Genomic DNA, 25407 nt, shown 5'->3' on the forward strand with positions numbered 1-25407 from the left:
TGAGGAGGATGTAGAGACTTAAAAACTCTCCCAAGCTGCACATGCCACTCACACGAACTCCAATTAACCATTTTCCCCAAATTGTCTAATCCCTTGACTAACTCAAACTTCGTTAACCAAACCCTAATAATCCTTTCCAGACTTTAACCTTACCCTAACCTTACCCTCTTAATTAGCACACAATCAATAATATTAATCCAATTCACCCAAATCTTCATACACACCTTGCGATTCACGCAAGCGCAGAAGATAATGTGCCTGACAATAGGTTAACAATAATGTGATTCAAATTTGTCTTTGGCGAGAATCGAACCTAAGACCTATCACTTACAAGTAAAGAGAAATATCATTAGACCGTAGTACTAAGTGACATATTTATAACAATTTATATAAAAGTTTACCAAACACTTATATGTGGTTTTTTTTTTTTTTTTTTGTTAAAAGAACTTTTACAATTATGTTTTTTTTTACCATTTACAATTTTTTTTTACCGAACACTCAACAACCTTATTTTAAAACTATTTATTCTCATAGCCCCGATAATAACAATTTTTTTTTTTTTTTTTAAAAAGCACATCAATACAAAATTAAGCTTTAAGCTTTTAGAAGTTGCTAAAAAGACTGAATTGCTCCCGTTTCTCGGCATCCAAACAGCGGAATAACTTTGTAGCCATCTTCACTTCGCCGAGGTTTGTTTCGATCGGCGAGCGCGATGATCAGATTGTGATAACTTCAGAACCCAATTGAGGCGATTAGGGTTTGCGAGCGATTCAATATACCATGCGGTTGTTTCCTTTGAGCTCAAGCCCGGGCTCGACCTCCAGCGCAGACAAGGAGCTCATTGATCGGGAAAAAAATCGCGCCCTTTTGTACCTCAATGTCTACGATCTCACGCCTGTGAACAACTACCTTTACTGGGTTGGATTCGGGATCTTCCACTCCGGCATAGAAGGTATGCGATTTTTGTGCTTTTTGGGGTTTTCGAGCGATGCAAGTTTGAATTTTGAGTGTTTTGTGTTCTTATTAGGAGTTATTGCTGTTTGATTGTGGATAATTTTGGTTTTATTGTGATGAATTTTGAGAAATTTCTACAGGGTATTGTGTTGTTAGACTGTGCTGGTGTTTGTAAGAAAAGAGTAACGGAAATGGTAACTAGAAGAGATTGCTTGAGTCCGAAAGCATGCTGCTTAATTTATTATTGACAAGATGCAAACAATTATTCTTTAGAGAACGTTTCTACAGAAGATTTCAGATAATCATTTGATGAAATTGAAATCTAAACAACCCTGTGAACATCGATGTGCCCCTCTAAGAAAACTGTTTTCGTTTCAAATGAAAACTGCGTTTATATTCATAAGGAGAAGCAGGTGTAGGTAAAGATTAGTATTTTGAGGTATAAATGGAACTTTTTCGAATAGTACAATTCTGTTGCAGAACTTCCATAAATCAAATGATTAGAAAGTAAGATTATTTAATGAGAGAATTGTAAGTGTTATGAGTTTCTTACTAGAATATTGTAGGTCTGCAATGGTGGTCATCGAATGGAAGTGTCAAATTATATAAAGGGTTTGTAGCTAATGTAAATATCAAATGTGCAGATAGGCAAAAAGTCTGTATCACAGCATAGATCACAGCATAGTATAAACTGGAGCAGCCATGATTGAGGTGTAAAATTCACCTGGTGACAAATCTGTATGTTCATATTACTGTATGTTCATAGTCACTATGAACAAAGCCTTAGGGATAGTCTCCTCCTCTCTGCATTTCTGTATGTTCAAGCTATTCAATAGGGAAAGCTCTGTATTGGATGTGTAGTTGTGAGAGAAGGGACCAAACCTATATTAATACAGTCCAAATTCATCACCCCTATTAAAGATAGAGTTCATACTACTATTTCATATCTAACTAAAAGTCTAACTCAATGAGGGGTGGTGTCAATAATAATCATTCACATAAAGACACTATTACGCTAAGTACAGTGCATCCTATGATACATGTGTGACCAAACAATACTTAAAATATTCTAACTGATATCATATGGAACACACAATTTGTGTGAAGCATCAAACTACATAAGGGGTTATTGCAAGTAATCATTGCAGAACATATAACAATTATCTGTTGAATTTAGGTACAATGCTTCTTGAACCACGACTACCTAAATATCAGAATGCTGAAATAGAAATCTTGGAAAATTAGATTACTTCTTGGTTTTGTAGAATCCTTCACTTATTATTGTTTCTGTTTTGCTCTTAGTTTTTCTTTTGTATTTGAGGTGTTTGGCAGTATCCCATTGGCAGCTGTTATACGAAATTATAGTTGAAAAGCATGACAAAGTTCTAACTATTTTTGTTTACAGTTCATGGCATGGAGTATGGCTTTGGAGCCCATGAGTATCCCAGCAGTGGGGTTTTTGAGGTGGAACCAAGAAGTTGTCCTGGCTTCATCTTCAGAAGGTCAGTCCTGTTGGGAAGCACTGAAATGTCTCGCTCAGAATTTCGGTCATTTATGGAGCATCTTTCTGGAAAGTATCATGGAGATACCTATCATTTAATTGCCAAGAATTGCAACCATTTCACTGATGAAGTTTGTATGCAGCTAACTGGAAAACCTATACCTGGATGGGTAAATCGGCTGGCCCAAGTAGGTGAGAGTTAAGATACTCCAATATTCACAAGATCTACAAGCTACCTTGAATTAGATTTTTTTAGACCTTATAAATGAATGACACATCCTCGTTACTGATTATAAAAGACAGTAGTGTGGGTTATTATACTATTAACTTGGCTTTGTGTGCCCATGGATTCTATACCATAGGTGGGTCCACAAATGTTTAATGAGCTTTTCATTTTTTTTGAGTCGAGGTTTCTTTTAAGTTTCAGGTTCTTTCTGCAACTGTCTTCTCCCAGAAAACATTCAAATTTCAGCAGTGAGACATCTTCCTGACCATCCAGCATATTCTGGTATGTTCCCATTGGAAAAAAAAAATGTTCTTTAAAGAGTTTTGCATCACAATCTTGCATATTCTTTCTGACTTCCTTTTCTGCAATAGAGTTATACTTCCTCGTATGGGACTCAATCTTCTATGTCTTGAAGATGTATGAGTGTACATATATAAAATAAGTACAAGGAAAAATAAACCAAGCAGGTTTCATTTCTCTGTACTACTAAAAGGCTCATGAACATCTAATTTGTGTGCAATGCGGTTGGAGTTGGGGTGAGACGAGAGAGGGCTGGAGTGCATAGAAGGAGAGTTGTTTGGTCGAAAGAAGGCCAATGAGGGTAAAAGTATGAAACATCTAACTAAAGTGGGCTAATATTCAATAAGCATTACAAAATTTTTTAAGATTTGTTAGGCATATATAAAATGAACAATAAAGGGAGTTGGGCATAACGCTTCCATCTGATCAACTTTTAAACTTTGAAGTTTACTTAACAAACTCTATACCAAAAGTGCTCAACTAATCCACTAACATGTATTGGTATTGCTCATTAAATTTGCAACCCACCAATTCCTCTCTAAACCCACAACTTGCCCTCATCTATTTATTCTTCACCCAAACACTAAGATTATGTTATGGATGAGGGATTTGCAAGTACCAAGGGAATGAGCTAATTAGGTGGAAATGCACTACAAAAGATTTGATGAAGGTATTTGAAATGACTAGATATTGATACATTGAATGGGATCATATGCAGATCCTTTTTGGTGGTCTTATGCAATTAGAACAAGTGAGATGATTAAAATATGAGATCAGATGTGAATGAGTTTTTTTAATTCTGTGTTTGAACTTGCTTTGCCAACCGAGGTTGAACAAATGAAATATATTAAGTTGATTACAATTTACAAATGGACAAACATGATTTGTCTGAGGGACTGTGGACATTGATTAAGCATATCTGAGATCTGATTTCTGGTGTCCGTGCATCATGTGGTCCTGGTTGGTTGAATGATGCTTGAACCTTGAACAAAAATGATTGATAACAAAAATAAATCATAAATTCGCACTTCTTTCTCTGTAGATTGCTCTCTTATTGCAATTTTCTTGTTAATTTTTCAAATGTATTAAGACTAAACTACAATGAGAGTTTGTCTAAGAATTATGAAAGTTAAAGATATTAAGTGTGGGGTTAATGAGCTCTTGGAATATAGGTGGGTGGTGATATAGAGTACATAATTTATTGTAAATAGGATCTAAGCAAGGAATTGCTCAAACGGAGAAGGTATTTATAGGAGGAGATTTAAATGGACACGTGGGTAAGGAGACAAGCAACTATGGAGGTTTTCATGGTGGCCATGGTTTTGGGGAGAGAAACGAGGATGGCGAAGCCATCTTGGATTTTGCAATGGCATATGATTTCTTCTTAGCCAATACCTTCTTTAAGAAGAGAGAAGAACATGTGATCACCTACAAGAGTGGGTCGGCAAAAATACAAATAAATTTTCTTCTAATGAGGAAAGGGGATCGTATAACTTATAAGGATTGCAAAGTTATACCGGGAGAGAGCTTGGCTAATCAACATCGCTTGTTGGTGATGGATGTACATATCAAAAGAGAGAAAAACGAACAAGACCTGGAAGTGCCTAAGGACTAGATGATGGAATCTAAAAGAAAAAAACAAGCCATTTTCAAAGAGAAAGTAATCACCAATGCGTGGGATAGAGAGAGGGAAGCTAGCCAAAGGTGGGATTCCATGGCTAGTTGTATCCAAAAAGTAGCAAAAGAGGTATTAGGAGAGTCCAAGGGCTTTGCTCCACATCAAAAGGAATCTTGGTGGTGGAATGAGGAGGTACAAATAAAGGTGAAGGCTAAGAAAAAATGTTGTAAAGCCCTATACATGGATAGGACTGATGAAAATGGTGAAAGGTATAGAATAGTGAAGTAGGAGGCAAAGAAAGTTGCGAGAGAAGCTAAGCTAGCTGCTTATGACGATATGTATAAGTGACTAGATACCAAAGAAGGAGAGTTGGATATCTATAAACTAGCTAGAGCAAGGGAAAAGGAGACAAGGGACCTAAACCAAGTGAGGTGCATCAAGGATGAGGATGGAAAAGTTCTTACTACAGAGAACGCAGTCAAAGAGAACGCGGTCAAAGACAGATGGAGTGTTTATTTTCATAATCTTTTCAATGAAGGATATGAAAAGAGTACTTTGGGGGAGTTGAGTAACTCAGAAGAGTAGAAACTACTTTTTTTACCGTCGAATCAGGAAGGAAGAAGTGGTTGTAGCTTTGAAAAAGATGAAGCATAGAAAAGCAGTGAGCCTAGATGATATACCAATCGAAGCGTGGAAAGTCTTGGGAGAGATGGGTATAGCATAGCTCACAAACCTTTTCGATAGGATTTTGAAAACGAAGAAGATGCCAAATGAGTGGCGAAAGAGCACTTTGGTGCCTATCTACAAGAATAAGGGCGACGTACAAAATTGCATGAACTATAGGGGTATTAAACTAATGAGTCATACAATGAAGCTCCGGGAGAGTCATTGAGCATAGATTGCCTCATTGAGCATAGATTGAGGCAAGAGACACGGGTTTCGGACAACCAATTTGGGTTCATGCCAGGGCGCTCAACCAAGGAGGCAAGCTATCACTTACAAAAATTGATGAAAAGATATAGAGATATGAAAATAGATTTACACATGGTCTTTATAGATTTGGAAAAAGCGTATGATAAGGTTCCAAGAGACATTCTTTGGAGGATTTTAAAGAAGAAAGGAGTACGAGTAGCATATATCCAAGTTATAAAGGATATGTATGATGGAGCAAAGACTGCCGTAAGAACTCATGAAGGACAAACGGAAAGCTTCCCCATAACTGTTGGGTTACATCAAGGCTCATCCTTAAGTTCTTACCTTTTTGCATTGGTAATGGATGAGTTAATGGGAAATATTTAAGATGATATTCTTTGGTGTATGCTTTTCGCAGATGATATAGTGTTGATAGATAAAACTCAGGAAGAGGTAAATGCGAAGCGTAACCTTTGGAGAGAAGTGTTGGAATCTTAAGGTCTTCGCCTACGCCGATTAAAGACAGAATATATGGAGTGCAAGTTCAGTGCAAATGGAGGCCAAAATGAGTTAGGGGTGAGGATCGGAGATCAGGAAGTACTAAAGAGCGATCGCTTTCGCTATCTAGGATCTATCTTACAAAAGAACGGAGAATTAGATGGAGACCTCAACCATAGAATACAAGCTGGATAGATGAGGTGAAATAGTGCATCCGGCGTGTTGTGTGACCGCTGTATGCCACTGAAGTTCAAGGGAAAATTTTATAGGACGGCAATAAGGCCAGCGATGCTTAATGACACGTAAAGTTGGGCGGTGAAGCATCAACACCTACATAAAATGGGTGTAGCGGAGATGAGGATGCTTCGTTGGATGTGTGGGCACACAGGAAAGGATAAGATTAGGAATGAGGATATCCGAAGTAAAGTAGGAGTAGCCGAAATTGAAGAAAAGATGAGAAAATCGGTTATGGTGGTTTGGACATGTGCAAAGAAGGTCTACTGACGCTCCAGTTAGAAGATGCGACTATGGGACAGAGGTCCAGGGCCGAAGGGGTAGAGGAAGACCTAGGAAAACTTTGGAAGAGACTCTAAGAAAAGACTTAAGAGTACTTAAATCTAACGGAGGACATGACACAGAACTGAGTGCAATGGCGTTCTAGGATTCATATAGCCGACCCCATTTAGTGGGAAAAGGCTTTGTTTTTGTTGTTGTAGGATCTAAGAAGGGCATCTTTTGGAGTTAAATACAATCACTTGAAATAATTTCTTTAAGACACTCTGATTAAATAAAATGCCATTGACTTCTCCTCTAAATGCTTTTGACTTTTCCTCAAAATGATTTGGAATTTTTTTTCCTCCCAAAAGCCTATTAAACACGGCTGAATATCATTTGGATGGCTGGAAATTGGCTTGCTATTTGTTTTAAAAGAGCTTTAGTTGCAAGTTCAGCTTTTGGAGAACATAATTACAGGATAAAATGGATACAAACAACCTAAATTCCGCTTTGACCATATCATTCAGTTTTCTTTTACCATGCAATAAGGTTCTAGAGAAGATGGATTAACAGCTGAAGCAAAGCACACAACATGGAGTGTAGTTCATTACACAAAATGTTTCAACGCATGTTCTGTTTTCCTTCTCTATATGTTACTGGTATTAAAGCTTACCAAATGAAATGGGGGCAGATTCAGTTCTCAAATTGAGTCCAGCTTGGTAATATGATGGAGAAGGCAGATGGAACCTGAGGAGAGAAACAAAAGGGAAGCTTGCGTGCACAGATTTTTGTCTAAGAGAGTAAGAGAGAGAAAGCTGATACGATACAACCGATATGCTTTTGTGTTCCCTACAAAATAAAACAAAATGTGGTTTCAATCCTTGGATGGTGCACCACCCCATGGTGCACAAATGTGTTTTTTTGTTTTTTTTTTGTTCCGTAAACAGGACGGTTTAGTTATAGCACCAAATATGTTTTTTTTTCATACCATGACTTATGACCATGGATTCTTTGCTCTTTGATTGCCTTTGCGAATATGTTGGAAGTTCAGTTGAAGGAATAAAATAAATAGAATTATTTTTCTTTTCTGTTTTCTGGAAAGAGACAATAGGTTGAATAATCAAACACTTTGATTGATGGACTCAACCTCTGGGCTTAATTGCTTTCGGTTGAGAGATTGATCTAGCATGGAAATTCGAGAACTCAAGTTGGTCAAGATATTTGTTGTGGACGTCTGATGGTATTTATCGGATCCTACCATGCAGGTGGCCATCAACAGGTGCAAACTGTACACCTATACTCAGAATCTAGGTTTACGACTTGAATTAGTTCTAGTCCTTCATGTCAATGAGAGCTTTAATTGTTTGGTGAAAAGATTTTGAATTTTGTGTGTATGTAGACAAGGATGTGTGATGTGTGATGTGTGATGTGTGATGTGTGATGTGTGATGTGTATGCTTGGGGGTACTTTACATGTGTGATGTCTTTTGCATAAATTATTTTCCCTTTACTGTCTCTGCAGACGAAGATGACGACGATGGATCAGAATCTATTGCATCATCTGGAACAGGAGCAAGTGAGGAGGGGCAAAATCATCATCTCCTGACTGTACCAAGTGGTGATGTAGCTTTCGTGAAGGAAAAACCTCCGACGTGATCAAGGGAGCTATAATTTCTTCCACTCAGTATTATTTATGTTATCCTCATGTCTCCGATTGTACTTGTATGTACTCTATGATTCTAAATGTATCACCAAACGTGTCTCAGCCATATTATATGATAGTTCCTGGTATAGTGATGATGCTTGATATTTGTCTGCTGGGTGTATCGTTCATAAATGCATGAATATGATTCAACTTATATCCGAACTGTAACATGCGTCGAGTTATTATATGCACTGTTTATAGTTGCTTCTCTATTTTTTATTTATAAAAATTCACTTGGAACACCGCTGCAAACTATGTCGTCGCTTCGTTCCCCCTCTTCCCAGCTATCGGAGATCCATCTGCTTGACGTGAATCTAGGCTTGGGCATCGATTTGCAGCTCGATGGATCTCAATTTGGTACGGTTTCTCGAGAAGCAGCCAGACATCGACTTGGCTCGATGGGCATCGACTGGATGACGGCCTTCGCCAGAGAAGTAGTCGGGCATATCCGAGAGACGTCGACCTCATTCTGCAGTGTGGCTGAAAAGGGTTGCTGCTTCTTGTTGATTCCTGGCCGCCCGATCTTTTGGATGGTCAGGATCATTTGATCCTTAGTATCTGGACGGTTAAGATCCGGAGAGGATCTTATTCATGTTGAAATCCCTGGCATTGTCCTACATTTGCCATGCTCGAGCACAATTCAACTGGTTTGGGTTCATTTCACTATGTCAACCTATCATTCAAAAGTCAAGCCAATAGCAGGGGCTTGTAATTAAGCATGACATTAAAGTGATTGTATGAGGATGTTGTGATCAAAACTAGACCCATAGGGCACACCCTACCCATCATAAGTAGGCAGATGTGGGAACATAAAATATCCTAACGAATGGGAAAACGTCATGTGTACAATTGTCCAAGTCTATTGCCATGAGACCTACTTTGATAAAATTGTAAAACTTGTTTGAAAGACAAAGAGATTGCAACTGGACCACTTGGGTGGCGTTTAACTAGTTATACTAGTTATGCGAAACACAAGGAGTCCGAGAGCTTTAGTATGACAAGAATTGTGGAGTTTTATACGTTGCAACTGTTCTATTTTGATCCTTATCAAATATATACTAGTATATAGAGTCATGATAGGACTAAAACTTATTAAGAGATAGAGATTATCACTCTTTCTGATAATAGGCTGGACCGAGTGAATCTCTAGCTATATGAATGGATATATATAGTTGAAGTCCCTGCTTCCTCATGTACTCTCTCAATATTATCTAAAACCCTATTCACTTAGAAGAGAGATTTTCGTGTGTTGGAAGTAGAAGACTTCTTCTTCTGTTGTTTCTTCAATGGCGATGCCCCCAGGTAAGTGTCTTGCAGATTATAAACTGGTATTTCTCTAGTTATGATGAATCTGATATTAGTTGGTAATCCTAGGGTTGTGTTGGTTTGTTGTGTTGCAGTAGCTTATTTATTCATATACTGCTTACATGTGGTATCAGAGCCAACCCAACATGGCTAGGGTTCCTTATTCAATATATGGTTAACTCTTGATATGAATGATCTATATGTTTTGCCCTTGTGTCATTAAATGCTTCCGCTGCATACTGACAATTAAATCGTATGATCATGATGTATAATCAATTATTACCATATATTCCCCCAGTTGTGTTTGCTATTCTGTGCAGAGAACATCATTCAAGAATAGTTACAATACTGGGAACTCAATCAAGAAGACCTTTTGGATTCATATCTTATTTGTCAAAAGTCGAACTGATTTTGAGATTTGAATCATAAAAAAAAAAAAAAAAAAAAGAATTTCAACAACTAATCTGCTCAAAAGTGTTTAGTTTGTTGATTTTGGCTTGCTGTCTAAGTAATTGGACATGTGATTTATTTGTATCAAGTGAATAATAATCTGCTCAAAAGTGTTTATTTATTCAAGTTAAACAAATGAATCAATGTATAGTGAAATATTGAATTGACAAGATTGCTTTCTTCATCTGCTCAAAAGTGTTGGAGTTATGTAAATTGCCCTTGTGTTCAATATTTTGGCTATGCAAATCTAGTATAAATGGTTTCTGTCCAAAGATGATACTATGCTTATACGATTATGTGTTGAGAAGAGATTATATGTAATCTTTTCTTTTGTTTGCTGACACTTAATGACTAACAACTATAAAATTAATATTTGGTTTTGCAGCTCCTCATATGACATCTCTCAATTTCAACAATATTGAGACTCTGACCGGTTCTAACTACAAGAAGTGGAAGGAGGATGTTGAAATGGTTCTTGGCCTTATGGATCTCGATTTGGCATTAAGGGAGGAAAAACCTGCAGCAATTACTGCAGAGAGCGCTGCAGATCATAAGGCAAAGTTTGAAAAGTGGGAGAGAACAAACCGAATGTCCCTGATGATTATGAGGAAGGCTATGGCTCCATCAGTTAAAGGGGGTGTTCCGAAACAAGACAATGCAAAAGCCTTCTTGGCTGCAGTTGGGGAAAAATTTAAAGAATCTGACAAGGCTGAAACTGGGACTTTTCTCACTCAAATTACCTCTATGAAATTTGATGGTGAGGGAAGTGTCAGAGAACACATCCTCAAGATGGTTGATCTTGCTCAGAAATTAAAGGATCTCGAAGTACCCATGACTGACCAGTTCTTAGTTCATATGGCCTTGAACTCATTGCCTCCAAAATATAGGCAGCTCAAGGTTTCTTATAACACTCAGAAAGACAAATGGGGCATCGATGAACTGATCACTATGTGTGCGCAAGAAGAATATCGGCTCAAGAGTGACAAATCAGTAGATGTGAATTTTGTGTAAGGAGAAAAACGCAAAAGGGACTTCACTCAAAGTTCAACCGTGGCTGCTGGTAAGAAGAAGAAGAAAGAAATTTCTTCTACTTTTAAAAATACTAACATCATCTCTAAAGGATCTCATAAAGTAAAGCCTGTTAACTTTGAACCTGAGAAAGAAAAAGAGTGTTATTTTTGCAAAGAAACAGGTCACTTAAGAAAGAACTGCAATGGCTTCAAGAATTGGCTTGTTAAGAAAGGTAATGAAATAAATATTTTTGTGTGTGTTGAGTCTAATTTAGTTTACGTTCCTCCTCAAAGTTGGTGGTTTGACACAGGCTGCTCTATTCACATAACTAATTCTTTGCAGGGCTTCTCAAAAACAAGGGTGATAAACAATGAAGTCTACAATGTTTATGTAGGGAATGGCAGCAAAGTTGCTGTCGAATCCATAGGAAGTGTCAAATTAGTTCTTTCCTCTAGCTTTATTTTAAATTTAAGTCTAGTACTCTATGTACCTTCCATGAGAAGGAATTTGATTTCTGCATCTAAGTTAGTTAAATCCGGCTTTACATTTGTGGGTGACAGTCAAAGTGTAAAGTTTTTTCATTCCAATGACATGAATAAATTGCTTGGTGAAGCGTATCTTAAAGTTGATATGTGGCAAATGAGTTGTACTTATGAGATTGAATGTTTTAATGTTCAAAGTGTTGGTTCAAAACAAGTGCTCAATCATGAAAAAACCTCCATGCTTTGGCACAAAAGGTTGGGGCACATTTCTAAAGAAAGAATCATCATACTTACCAAACAAAACTTGTTGCCACAACTTGATTTCACCAACTTTAAAGAGTGTGTTGATTGTTTTAAAGGAAAACTCACCAATACTAGGAAAATAGGGTCAAACCGTAGCCAATCTCTACTAGAAATTATACACACTGATATTTGCGGACCCTTTCCAATTAAAACCATATGTGGAAAATCATATTTTATAACTTTCATTGATGATTTTTCACGATTTGCATATGTATTTTTTATTTCTGAAAAATCTGAAGCCTTGCATTGTTTTAAAATATTCCATTTGAAAGTTGAAAAACAACTAGAAAAACACATTAAGATTGTGAGATCCGATAGAGGTGGTGAGTATTTTGGCAGGTTCACTGAGGCTGGACAAAACAAAGGACCGTTTGCAGCTTATCTTGAACAAAATGGCATCGTGGCCCAGTATACCACTCCTGGGACTCCACACCAGAATGGAGTTGCTGAACGAAGGAATCGAACCCTGAAAGACATGATCAGATCCATGTTTGCACATTCAAAGCTTCCAATGTTTCTTTGGGGTGAAGCACTGAAAACTGCAAACTATATATTGAACCGTGTACCAAGCAAGTCCGTAGACATGGTTCCATTTGAAGCTTGGACTGGAAGGAAACCGAGCTTTCATCACTTTCGTGTATGGGGTTGTAATGCTGAGGCCAGATTCTATAATCCAACAGAGAAAAAACTCGATCCAAGGACCACCAGTTGCAAGTTCATTGGGTATTCTGAGAAGTTTAAAGGGTATAAGTTCTATTGCCCTAACAGTCACTCGAGGGTTATGGAAACTGATAATGCAAGATTTCTTGAAGATGAGGATGAAACTGACATCAGAATATCAGCAGCTACATTCTCAGAATTCGAAGAAATTACACTTGATAACGACGTTATTGATCCGCATGCACCTACTCTTACCATTCCCATGGACCTGCAGCCACACCCTTTTCATGACAGTTCACATACGGTTCATGAAAATGATACAACAAATGAGGAGTATGCACCCCATGCAGACGTCCAGGAACATGAAGTACATGCACCAGTACAATTAACTGAAGAATACCTTATGAATGATCCAGCAACTGCAGTTTTCGAATCAACTATTCGAAAATCACAGCGAGTACGTAAGCCAGCATTGTTGCCTGATTTCGTATACCTAAATGAGGCAGAACATACTATAGGTGATGAAGATGATCCCTTGTCCTACAATCAAGCCATAACAAGTTCAAGATCCACACTATGGAAGCAAGCCATGCATGAAGAACTAGATTCCATGGAGAAAAACCGTGTGTGGAGCTTAGTTCCAAAGCCAACTGGAACAACAAAAATTATTGGTTGTAAATGGGTGTTCAAGAAAAAACGAGACTCACAAGGCAACATTGACAAACACAAAGCAAGGTTAGTGGCAAAGGGCTTTACACAAAGGGAAGGCATTGATTATAATGAGACATTTTCCCCAGTCTCAACAAAAGATTCCATGAGAATAATCCTCGCTCTCACAGCACATTTTGATTTAGAACTTCATCAAATGGACGTCAAGACGGCATTTCTAAATGGAGATCTTGAAGAAGATATTTACATGCAATAAGCACCTGGATTTGTTGAAAGGGGGAAGGAAACGATGGTTTGTAAACTGAATAAGTCTATATACGGCTTAAAACAAGCCTCGAGGCAATGGAATAGGAAATTTGATCAGGTAATGGCAGCTTCTGGTTTCCAAGAGAACAAATTGGATGAGTGTATTTATCTGAAAGTCCTTGGTGCGAAGGTCATATTCTTAGTATTGTATGTAGACGATGTATTATTAGCTAGCTCCGATATGTCTCTACTACAGGCAACTAAGAGTATTCTCACACAAAACTTTGACATGAAGGACTTGGGGGAAGCTCGATTTGTTTTGGGAATAGAAATAGTAAGAGATCGTGCTATGAAGTCTCTTGGTCTTTCTCAAAGACAGTATATCGATAGAATTGCTAAAAGATTCAATATGGACAAATGTTCGAATGGACAATTGCCTATCGGCAAAGGAGACAAACTGAGCAGTGATCAATGTCCAAAAAAAGAATTAGAAAAGGAGGGAATGAAAGACAAGCCCTATGCATCTCTTGTAGGTAGTCTAATGTATGCTCAGGTATGTACAAGACCGGATTTGGCTTTTGCACTGAGCATGCTTGGTAGGTTTCAATCAAATCCTGGTGCATGTCATTGGGTTGCAACGAAAAAGGTACTGAGGTATCTCAAAAGAACAAGAGATTTTATGTTAACTTACAGTCATGGGAACAAGCTGGAATTGGTGGGGTTTACGGATTCGGACTTGGAAGGGTGCGTAGACGACAGAAAGTCAACTAATGCATATATCTTTATGTTGGCTAATGGTGCAGTATCGTGGAAGAGTGCAAAACAGAAAGGTATTGCATCTTCAACTATGGAAGCTGAATTTGTAGGGTGCTATGCAGCAACTCAACAAGCTGTTTGGCTTAAAAACATGATGAAAGGATTGGAAATTGTTGACAATGTTGAAAAGCCTCTCAAGTTGTATTGTGACAACAAAGCTGCAGTTTTCTTTTCGAAGAATAACAAGAGGTCTTATGCCAGTAGATTGATGGACATCAAATACTTAAAAGTACGAGATGAAGTGAAGAAAGGAACTGTCGAAATTGAGTACATCAACACAAGTTTAATAGTTACTGATCCAATGACAAAGGCTTTACCAGTGGGATTTTTCAAGAAACATGTTTACAACATGGGAGTAAGAGAGGTCTTTGATTCAGTTAATGAGTGGGAGTAAGCACTCCTTAAACTGTGTTGAGTTTGTTTCAATTATTTTTTTTATTGATTGATAGTTGTTAGTTAGCTTGCAAATTTGTTATCTTTAATAATTTGCTGTAATTGGCTGATCATGTTTCTGCAAACAACTTTGGTACTGGAATTATTTCAGTTTCTTATGGGGAACTGACATTCTGAATTGTCAGTTCTTGATATCATGACTCTCAAGAGTGACATAGTGTTTTTAAGTTAAATATGTACGTGATCACAGAGTGCAAAGTGCAAGCTGTACGTGCCTTGTTTTCTGTGGTCCTATATTTTTCTTAAAAATGACAAGTTACTAAGAAGGATTAGTTGCAAGCTTTTGTGAACTCGATGATCATCATGATTCTTGTAATATTAAGGCATATCATTGACATTCAAGTGGGAGAATGTAAAACTTGTTTGAATGACAATGAGATTGCAACTGGACCACTTGGGTGGCGTTTAACTAGTTATACTAGTTATGCGAAACACAAGGAGTCCGAGAGCTTTAGTATGACAAGAATTGTGGAGTTTTATACGTTGCAGCTGTTCTATTTTGATCCTTATCAAATATATACTAGTATACAGAGTCATGATAGGACTAAAACTTATTAAGAGATAGAGATTATCACTCTTTCTGATAATAGGCTGGACCGAGTGAATCTCTAGCTATATGGATGGATATATATAGTTGAAGTCCCTACTTCCTCATGTACTCTCTCAATATTATCTAAAACCCTATTCACTTAGAAGAGAGATTTTCGTGTGTTGGAAGTAGAAGACTTCTTCTTCTGTTGTTTCTTTAATGGCGATGCCCCCAGGTAAGTGTCTTGCAGATTATAAACTGGTATTTCTCTAGTTATGATGAATCTGATATTAGTTGGTAATCCTAGGGTTGTGTTGGTTTGCTGTGTTGCAGTAGCTTATTTATTCATATACTGCTTACAAAAATATCTCTACAAAATCCATAGAAACCCACAATCAACGAGCCCTTAGGGTAATTCATCACCAACTGTCCAAGTCTATTGCCACACAACCCATGCAGATTACCCTGATATGCAATGGGGCTTGCCTATCAGTCTCTTAACAGGGTAAGACTCTTCATAGCATATTTTAGAAATCTTAGAGGAATATTCCTCCATCTGTGTGCCGACAAGGTAAATAATATTGCTCCCACAAATTGGTGCGTACACTGAGAGTTCTTGAAAAACACTCACGATTACTTATCCAGTTGAGCTAAAGCAAAACCTCAGACACATAAGCTTCATTCCCTAGTTTCTTCATGAATGCAAAAATGGTTGAAACACGAAGATTGTCTAGCAGGAATACCGGAACTGTGGCGGCGCCAATACCAAATTTGGTTCCTTACATTGCTGGGTTGGAACATATTCCACTAGCCCCACCTGTGGCACTTACAGTTCCATGCCACGTTGCAAGGAACGACGACACCTAAGCCACTGCCAGCACGAGAGGAGAATGGGGCTGAGCCACCGATGCCGCCACTACAACGGTCACGTCTCCTATGGGATTTATAATGCCGCCCACCGAAGCTATCACGATTTCCATTGTTCCCAAGAAGCGACTTCCCCAAATACGGTTAGGGTTTCACAAACCCTGGTGCACGAAACCCTAGGGCTTTCTGACCCATAAGCTCAAGGCCTAGTCCACGAGGGAACGCTAGCCAAAGCATGCCACCCTTCGCTCGTTACGACTGACCACCAAATGCTCACTAATCGACCGATCATGCAAGGAAAAACCTCATGATGATCGACCGATTCTTGGCCCCGTGACTCAACAAGACACGAGGATCAAGCACACCACACTGCCAGACTCCCAGGCCCAGCTAACCAGCAAGAGGAAATCCACTCACAAATGGACCAACTTTCGGATAAGATTAAGAGGCAGACTACCTTGGTTGCCATGTTGCTTAGACGAGTCGGCGGACTACCTAAAATCAGCCAAAGCAGTTAACTCCAGTTAGCTGATCATCTCGTTGTTCGTCAGCAAGCTGGGAAAGAGACTACCACGGGCAATTAGCTTGCCGTAACTATGGACTCACGCTTGGGTCCTAGGACTGACTTTCATTCTAGGTTAGGATTGCAGATCAGTGGGAACTCTTGACCCATACTAGGAGGACGTGTCTTTTCCTTCTTATAGCATTCTAGGAGTGTCCATTCTAGACTAGGTTCCCAGGGCAGTGGAAACTCCCAGACCCATACCAGGAGGAAATGTTTTCTCCTTCCTATAGCATTCTAGGAGTGTCCATTTCAGAATAGTCTCCAAGGGCAGCATACGCTTAAGGCTCAAGTCCCACAGAGCACCTCCATATACTAATAGCAGGCCATGCACAAAGTGCCACCACGAGACAATGATTAAGTAGCAAACTTAACTAATTTTCCAAATGACCATCAAGCGGAACAACTGCCCCCCGTCGAATTCGTTCAACTGCCACTTCCAAGCTGCCCATGATGAATCATAAACCAGTCAGATGAGCATGCATCTTTTTGAGACGACGATATCCTTCGGTAGGTTGATGAACGTCTCCGCAATCTCCGTCCAGTGGGCAACATCGAGGATAACCTATGCAGAGAAGTGGAACATGTGAATACCACCCTGTTATATGACGAAACTGAACAAACACTGCCACTATGTAGGACAACACATCAGCTTTCATGATATTCAAGGGAGATCAGACTGAGATCACCACCTTAAGTACAATCGAAGAGTCCTGATCCCACACAAAAGGAATGACAGACTGATGTGCAAGGTGTTTGCAATGAAGTTGCAAGCAGCAACACATGATTGATTTCACACCCTACCACCGCGCTCCATATGCATATTTGGTGAGCTATTGCTAGTCTTTGCAAAAGAATAGTACTTATACTACAAAGTGGTGGATAGATTGTCTGATCAGCTATTTAGCGTGAAGAAGAAGTCGAATGAGTTACTTAACATCACTTTAAGGTAGAAGAAGCCAAATTGAGACGAGACCATTACCGCCACATTCAAGAATGGCCTGCTGATGAACCACCACTTGTGGCGAAATCGTCATGAAGCATGGGCAAACCCTAGCCGAAATATTTGAACTTGCAGAGTGCCGCGCTCTATGGGATGACGAGAATAATGCCACCAAGACTCCAGAACCCTTAAAGAAGGATCAAGAGCAACTCCGCAACGGGCAGATCAAAAGGGGAATGTCAACCATAAAGAAGCTGATAAGCGCTAATCATGCTAGTCAACCAGTGAGACCCTAGTCAAACAAGACATACACGGAGTTCTCCATTACTATTCGCCAGATTTACAACGTGAACAAGAATTATCCCTTGCTGCGAGATCACCTCTACTGAAAAACCCCAAGAAAGGAGACCAATCTCAGTATTGCGCATACCATAGAGTACACGACCATGATTGGAGAAATGCTGAAAGTGGAGGGATTACTTGGATAAGATCATACAGAAAAGCAAGGTTTTGTTGCCGCCGAGGCCATGCAACAGATTGATGAGAAGGACACTGAGACCTGCCAAAGTATGTGAGTCTCATCTCTATTAGAGAGATGATATAAATAGATGGTAAGAATAACATTTTTTATGTTCGAATTAACGTTTAACTATTTAGTCCAGTGGACATTAAATTTTTATTGTTGTTAAGGAGGTCTATTGTTGATAAAGCAAAATAAAAACTATTCAAATAATAGAATAACATTTAAGAAATTTCATTTAGAGCCAATTCGATTGAATTGGATATTCGGTTCCCCAGCTTGTCCGCGTCAACTGTAATGTATTGTCATACAATAATTGTTCGGGTGAAGATTTCTCTAGAGATGGCTCCTCGGCTCTCAGCACAGCTCCCCAAGGGATTGGCACTTTGGAGGTGTAGTCGAGCTTTTGCTTGCTGATGTGCTACAAGAAGAGGACAGAGGTAGTTTTGAAAGGTGCCTTTGTCGAGCCTTAAGTGTAAGCCTTGAGACTCGCAATCAAAACTAACCAAGTGCTAGGCGTGCCACTGCTATTTCAATATAGTAGATGTAGAACAAGATTGCATTTAGTCAATTACTTGCGCCCCAAGTTACTCGAACTTCTTGCTATCAAAGGATTGTCGTGGATGGGTTAAGTCCACATTAAGTTATTTTCCTTGCTTTGTGACCAAGGACTTTCAGTTCATAGTCTTGTATATTCGAATGAAGGGAGTCCAGATCCCTTAAGTCATTTGTTTGGTTCTTGATTGGTTTTAAATGAAAGCATATCCATTAAGCTGACCAGATCCAAATGCAAATGAGACTCTCAAAGTAGGAAAACAGATGGATATGACTTGAATACATGTTGGAGAATACATTAAGCAGTATATCTATTATCCAACAACAACTTTCCTTTCACTATAAGGTCTTGTATCCAATCCCTGAGCTAGACACAGTTGGTTATGGAGTGATTAAAGGTGTAATGCAGCTTGCAATACTTCTTTCCAGTATGGGCACCAAGTAAATAAGGCATGTTATCTCAAAGTTTCTTGAGATGCAAAGAATTGACCGTCATTACTGATGCTTCGACAAAGGAGCACAGTGGTTACAACAAAAAAATTCTTGAGTGCTCTAGAGTACTGGTACTTCGAATGTTTAACCATTAGATCTTAATTTTTGTACTGAACAAAAATCTAATGGTTAAAATATTAAGCATACCGAATACTCTGAAGCATTCAAGAAAGTCCCGTTGAAGCATACATTTATTATGTGGTAGTTTGGCAGATGGCACCATTCAAATTTACAGGCAAACTTTGTGCATCCTCAACCCAAAGAGACTATCAGAGACTCAGAAGATTGAAGGATCAGATTAAAGGAGAACGATTGTCACCCCATCTAATTTCTCTCTCCTTCCCACCCCTTTTATTTGAACGGTTACAATTATACCATGTTAATATTTGTAGAGATAATAAGCTAAAAAGCAAAGTGTGAGATGAGAGGAGGGAAGGGGATGAGAATACGAGAGGAGAGAATCATACTCTAGATTTAACGCCCTGGGTTGCCATTTTTGATTGCCACTAATACGCTTCGTTCTTGATGCAGAAACCAAGGCTCTCATGCATGCATTGGAATCTACCAAGAGTTTCATGCGCATTGGAACCATCAGATATAGTTAATTAAGTTCTTAGAGCAATGCAAAATAATTAATTAGTCATTTAACAACATTTTAAATAGTTTGGGGAAAAGTAAAAGTCCAACTTTGACTTGGGTTTTCTTTCTGTTTGTACTTTCTATAAATAGAAACGCTAAAGAAATTCTCTCAAAAGTAGAACTCTTTATTGTTGAAAACCAGCCGTCCCACATAGGACAGAGAGAATGAGAAAAAGCAATTTATATAGGATTACCCCACTCTAACTAATACCGAGACATTTTGTGATAAAATCTCACATCTGAGGATTGAGCAGGTAGTAAAGTGGGGCCAGTATCGGTGTTGTTGGAGGGGACCCTCGGCCCGTTGACCTGAAAATTTTTACATGGTATCAGAGCCAAGGGACGGGCTCATACTGCTACGTGATTAGATGGGTCCCTTTTGGCCCTGCATGATGGGTGAGTCCCGACATGGCTTCACATAGGCTAAAGATGCCACGTGATTGGGTGGGTCTCCCGTTTGGCCCCGGGTGATGGTTGAGCCCCGACATGACTCCACGTGATTGCCGATGAGTGGATCTCCATGTGTGACCCATAAAATGAGGTCTCATGTGTAGGGGAGTGTTGGAAACCAGCCGTCCCACATCAGACAGAGGGAATGAGAAAAAGCAATTTATATAGGATTACCCCACTCTAACTAATATCAAGGTCTTTTGTGATAAAATCTCACATATCAGGATTAAGCAGGTGGTAAAGTGGGGATAGTATCGGTGTTGTTGGGGTGGGCCCTCGACCCGTTGACCTGAAAAATTCTACATTTATGAACTCTCTATCACCTCATAATTTAACGTTAATTTTTTTGCCAACATTATAATACATTGTGTTAAAAACATGAGGTGACAGAGAGTCTGTGGAGAGTCTCACTTTTGAGAGAGTCTACATAGCATTTCTTTTTATAAATATCATGTACTAAAGTCTTATGCAATTGAAGTGAGTTGATTCTCCTTCTAAAATCAAGCATTTGGCTTGGTCATATCTAGTGAATCCACGATAGTGGCCTGAGTATTCTGTTGTCTCTGGTTGAGTTATTCTCAAGTTCTATCCCCCATCTCTTTGAGACCCTTGACTCGTCCTACATCAGTTCTACTATACCGAATGTATAAGTATATAGTTATTTTTTGTTTTTATTAAATTCTTCGTGCACAGTTGTTAAATTGAGTAATGTATGTTACACATAGGATATGGCACCAAAAAGGGTATTGTCATAACTATAATTGGGTGAAAATGCATTGACATGTATCATCACGTTCTAACTTTTTAAATTAACTCAATAACAACGTTATAAATACTAGTCTTCATGCATGTGCTAACGCGCGTGCATAAGATATTTTTTGAATCATGGCATGATATGCATGATTTAAATGTATTTATATGCGTAAATTGACAAAAGGAAAGTCAAATATTTGAAGCAAATGAATAATTTTAGATCATGCTAGAAGAAACCCCTCATAAACCAATTAAACCAGCTGAATTAACATAATAAAATCGATTTCTATAGAATTTACATTAAGAACAGAGAAAATAATATTTAATAAATAATTGATTGAATCACATTATTGCTAGCCTATTATGAGGCTAAGCTCACCCTCTCCTCCTTAGTGTAGATAATATCGTTTGTAAAAAAAAAAACAATTATTTGACAATTAATTTAATCACATTATTATCCGCATACGAAAGATCTTTTTTATAATCGGCATTACATGCCTCTTAAGATGTTTTGAACGTGTTTAAAAATAGAGACAATAATATTTAATAAACAACTGATTGAACCACATTATTACTAGCCCATTGTGAGGCTAAGCCCTCCCCTCTTCCCCTTAATGTAGGTAATATCATTTGTTATAAAAACAACAATCATTTGACAACTTATTTAATCATATTATTATCCGCGTGTGAAAGACCTTTATTATAATCAACATTACATGTCATTTAAGATGTTTTGAACGTGTATAAAAATAGAGAAATTAAATCACATTATTGCTAACCTATTGTGAATCATATCATTGCTAGCCTATTGTGAAACACTGTTAAAATGACAAAAATACCCTTGCCTTATTTGATACATTATTTTAGGATGCCTTTGAAGTTTTTTTATCTTGGGGACATTTTTATCCAAATATTTTTGTTGAAGCTTGGTGACACAAAAATCACTATTCACAACATCTGATTGAATCACATTATTGCTAGCCTATTGTAAGGTACTAATTAAAACAAAACTGTACTAATTTATCACCGGCACTAACCGCCTTTTAAGATGTTTTGAACACAATATTCATGTTTTTTTTTATATTATATCTTCCCACTTATATTTATATTATATTTTATGATGACCAAATTACCAACTTACCCCTGCATTTTTTATATATTATATTAGGCTGCCTTTGGATTGTTTTGGTTGAGGGGCAATTTTATCCTAATATTTTTGTTGAAGCCGTGACACCAAATCGGCACTATTCATTGCCCTATTTGCTTTATATATAAATATATATAATATATAACAGATGCAGGATATATGACTAGCTAGGATATCAATATTGAACAACAAAGTAAAATATTACATCAAGTTTTATTCTTATTACATAACGGTTTAGAAAACCCCAGTTGAAGAAGTTGATAATATATATATAAAGTGAGCACCTTAAAATGGTGAAACATTCAAAATACCATAAATTGTCCTTTAAGAATTTCATAAATTACAATTGAACCAAAAGAAGCTAAAGTATTTAACCTTATTTTTGTTTTGAATGAATTTAATATTTAAAATTATAGAAAAAAAAAACACAAACAAGACATTCCACGTTAGTGGGTGGTTTCACATCATTAATTCATTTTTTTTTAAATATGTAAATTAATTATTTAAATAAAAAAAATATAAAAAGGCCAATTGCCACGCGCGTATGCGTGTGGTAAGAGGCTAGTAATATATAAAGGGAGTGCTCTAGTTTGGTGAAGCATTCGATAATGCCCAAAAGACCCTTACTTAATGACATAGCACAAAACAAGGATTTAATACCAAATGAGGGATAAAAAGGTAAAAACATTAACTACAGAATTTGAAACGTGGGAGGAAAGTGAAAAAGAATAGACAGTTGCCAGTTCAGTTATCAGTTATATTTCAACTTCCCACATCGAAACCAATTGGTTTGAAGATTCCCACAATCGAAACTAGAGAGCAATTTAATGATTCCCACTATCTGAGTTCAGTTGAAGGTTCAACAATTACTACCCACATACCAGTGCTATATACAAATGAATAATCGAAAAGAGCCCAATTTTTGGAACCAGACTTTGGGACGCGTTTTGGAACCCTTCCTTCTTCACACCTTCGATCTCGGACACCCACCTTCAGGAGCCCAGTCTCTTGGCCGTTGCTCATCTTCCCTTCTCTCTTCCCGATCGCGATATTTAAGTAAGTTTTCCATTTTGTGCAAATCCTTAACCCCAACTTTCCTTACTATTTAGCTTTCGATTTCAACTTTTCATTCAACAAAATGCATGCTTTTAGGGTTTCTCAACCTTAATTTAATTATTCTTCATCCATTATTCACCAATTTATGTCACTAATTTGGTCCATCTCTAATTCATTTGCTGCGAAAGGACATCAGAATACCACGAGTGTTTAGATGGGGTTTTGATTTGATTACAATTGGTTTTAATTTTGTCTCTGCTACATTCACCACTGCCAAAACAATGCAATAGTACTGTCTAAGATGTTTTTGGTGAGGATTTTAAAAGAAACATATGAGCATTGTAATTGTAATTGTGATTGTCAAAGATATTTCCATGTGAAAAACAAATTAGTATTGTCAAACAACTAATTGTAATTGTGATGAGCATTGTAATTGTGCAAAGGGTCTTTTCAATTTGGAGGATCCCAACAAAGCAAATGATGTAGTTCATGATTTGTTCTATGGTACTTTGATTAGTGTACTATGTAATATTACAGCAATACTAAAACAAAATTAATTTTTTTTTCTAGGTCGAACACTTGGAGGCACCGTACATTTTTGTAGGTCAAACACTCTTATTTACTGGATTGCAAAATACAATTGTATTTTTAAGTGATTGCATTTAAGTTCTAATATTTGGTTTATTGGAACTTATTTAAATTCCTCTGTGCTATATCTTCTTCTTTATTTTATAACTTTATGAGTTCCTTTTGCCTTCTTCTTACATTCTTATTATTTCGGAGAACTTTGCATATTTCGTTGAATTCTTAAATGAATTTTCTTGCTTTTTTTTTTTACTTTTTGTACATCTATCATACAGATCCCTCCTCCACCCCTTTTCCATATATTTATGATTTCTTCATCTTAAGCCGGCAATCCGAAAAAAAAAAACGTGATAATTTACAAAAATCGGTGAGCATTTCCCCACTTTTTTCCAATTTCAATTTGTTTATTTGGTCCCATCATCTACACACTGTTTTTTTTTTTCTATCTTTCCTTCTGTGTCCTAAGTAGCTTCCATCATTCTTGCTCTCTCAAGATTGCACTTGTGGCAAAACACGCACTCACTCAAGGATGATCTGGTAAGCATTTTCTTTTTATGTGATAATCTCTCAGATTTTCTATGTTTTCTTGGTGGGTTTTCTTTTTACTGTAGTAAATTTTGGGTTTTGTAGAATGAGACAGCAAGACAGAAACTTAAAGGCGAAGAAGCAGAGGAGGTCGATGATGAAAAGAGAAGCAAAAGTAAAGGGAAAAAAACGTGGGTTATTTTGTATTATTCTTCTTTTTTAAAGAGCAATGTTTGGATTTTCTTTGATTAGTGTTTGGTTGTTGGGAAAATTGGGCAAGTGGGTAGCAAAGAAATTTGATTGTTTTGGTCTTATGAGGATAACATTTTCTCAATTTAACTTTTATTTGAATTTATTGGGTCCCACCCACATAGTGAGCAATGTGTGCCTTCATTTGAGGTTTCAAAGTAGTTGGAGCAAGTTAATTTAATTTATTTTGTGTCTATATTTCTGCAAATAATTTGCGTCTAGTAGCGTTTTATATTGTTTTTGTCTATTGGAAGACTGTGAAAGTTTTGAAAGTGGATGTCTTTTTGTTGTTTTAAACACTTAAACTACACCAATATTGTTTGTATTGCATTAGCAATGAATGGAATTTTGGTGTTTCTACATCTCCATATTTGGGTGAGGTACTGTTGTTAATAATCTAAAATCTCAATGCTCATATGTTTAATCAAACACTAATCAGTCTTTCTGGTTGTAAGTTGACATCCGTTCGTCTTTATGTCTCATTTTTTATGATGACACTCATGTGTGACCTAAATGTATACAATTTTGGACTCCACTTCCTTGCTTGCAGAATATGTTATGGGATATATCATTGTTCTATTATTGCATGTATGCTAGACAAGCTTTAAAGTGCCTTTTGTTAATAGGTTATTTGGACTTTGAATAATTGGATCCTTTCTATTTCCATTGAGCTCAAGCAATAAGAAAAGCTTAATTGTTAAGTAGATGAGATGACATCTGCTTTTGTCTCTTTGCCTTTAACATTTTCTCACATGTTTATTAGCTACTTTTGTTTTTACATTTCACCATGCAAACAAAGTATGAGACGATGGTGATGCATTGCAAGAAGGTTTAAAGACCATTGTACGTTTCTCTTGGTTGTGTTAAAAGTTTATTAATTTTGTTTATTTACAGAAACTCCACAAGAAATGCAATAAAAAGTGAAGATGGCA

General features: G+C 37.5%; 2 protein-coding genes across 3 annotated transcripts; both read left to right on the forward strand.

Annotated features, from left to right (window-relative positions):
* Positions 1–606: 606 nt before the first annotated feature.
* Positions 607–8370, forward strand: LOC126627520 (deSI-like protein At4g17486). 2 transcript variants are annotated; one of them, XM_050297108.1, is made up of 4 exons: positions 607–952; positions 2360–2647; positions 2877–2963; positions 8026–8370. In XM_050297108.1, the coding sequence occupies exons 1-4, from the start codon at positions 781–783 to the stop codon at positions 8157–8159; spliced, it is 681 nt and encodes a 226-aa protein (XP_050153065.1). In that variant the 5' UTR covers positions 607–780; the 3' UTR covers positions 8160–8370. The 2 variants fall into 2 exon arrangements, with proteins under 2 accessions (XP_050153065.1, XP_050153066.1); XM_050297109.1 differs by having other exon boundaries at positions 608–952; positions 2883–2963.
* Positions 8371–9494: 1124 nt separating this feature from the next.
* On the forward strand, positions 9495–10871 carry LOC126625421 (uncharacterized). Its single transcript, XM_050294520.1, has 3 exons — positions 9495–9510; positions 10349–10788; positions 10851–10871. The coding sequence occupies exons 1-3, from the start codon at positions 9495–9497 to the stop codon at positions 10869–10871; spliced, it is 477 nt and encodes a 158-aa protein (XP_050150477.1).
* The last annotated feature ends 14536 nt before the right edge of the window (positions 10872–25407 follow it).

This window comes from Malus sylvestris, chromosome 6 (genome assembly GCF_916048215.2).
Source record: "Malus sylvestris chromosome 6, drMalSylv7.2, whole genome shotgun sequence".
Lineage (NCBI taxonomy): Eukaryota > Viridiplantae > Streptophyta > Magnoliopsida > Rosales > Rosaceae > Malus > Malus sylvestris.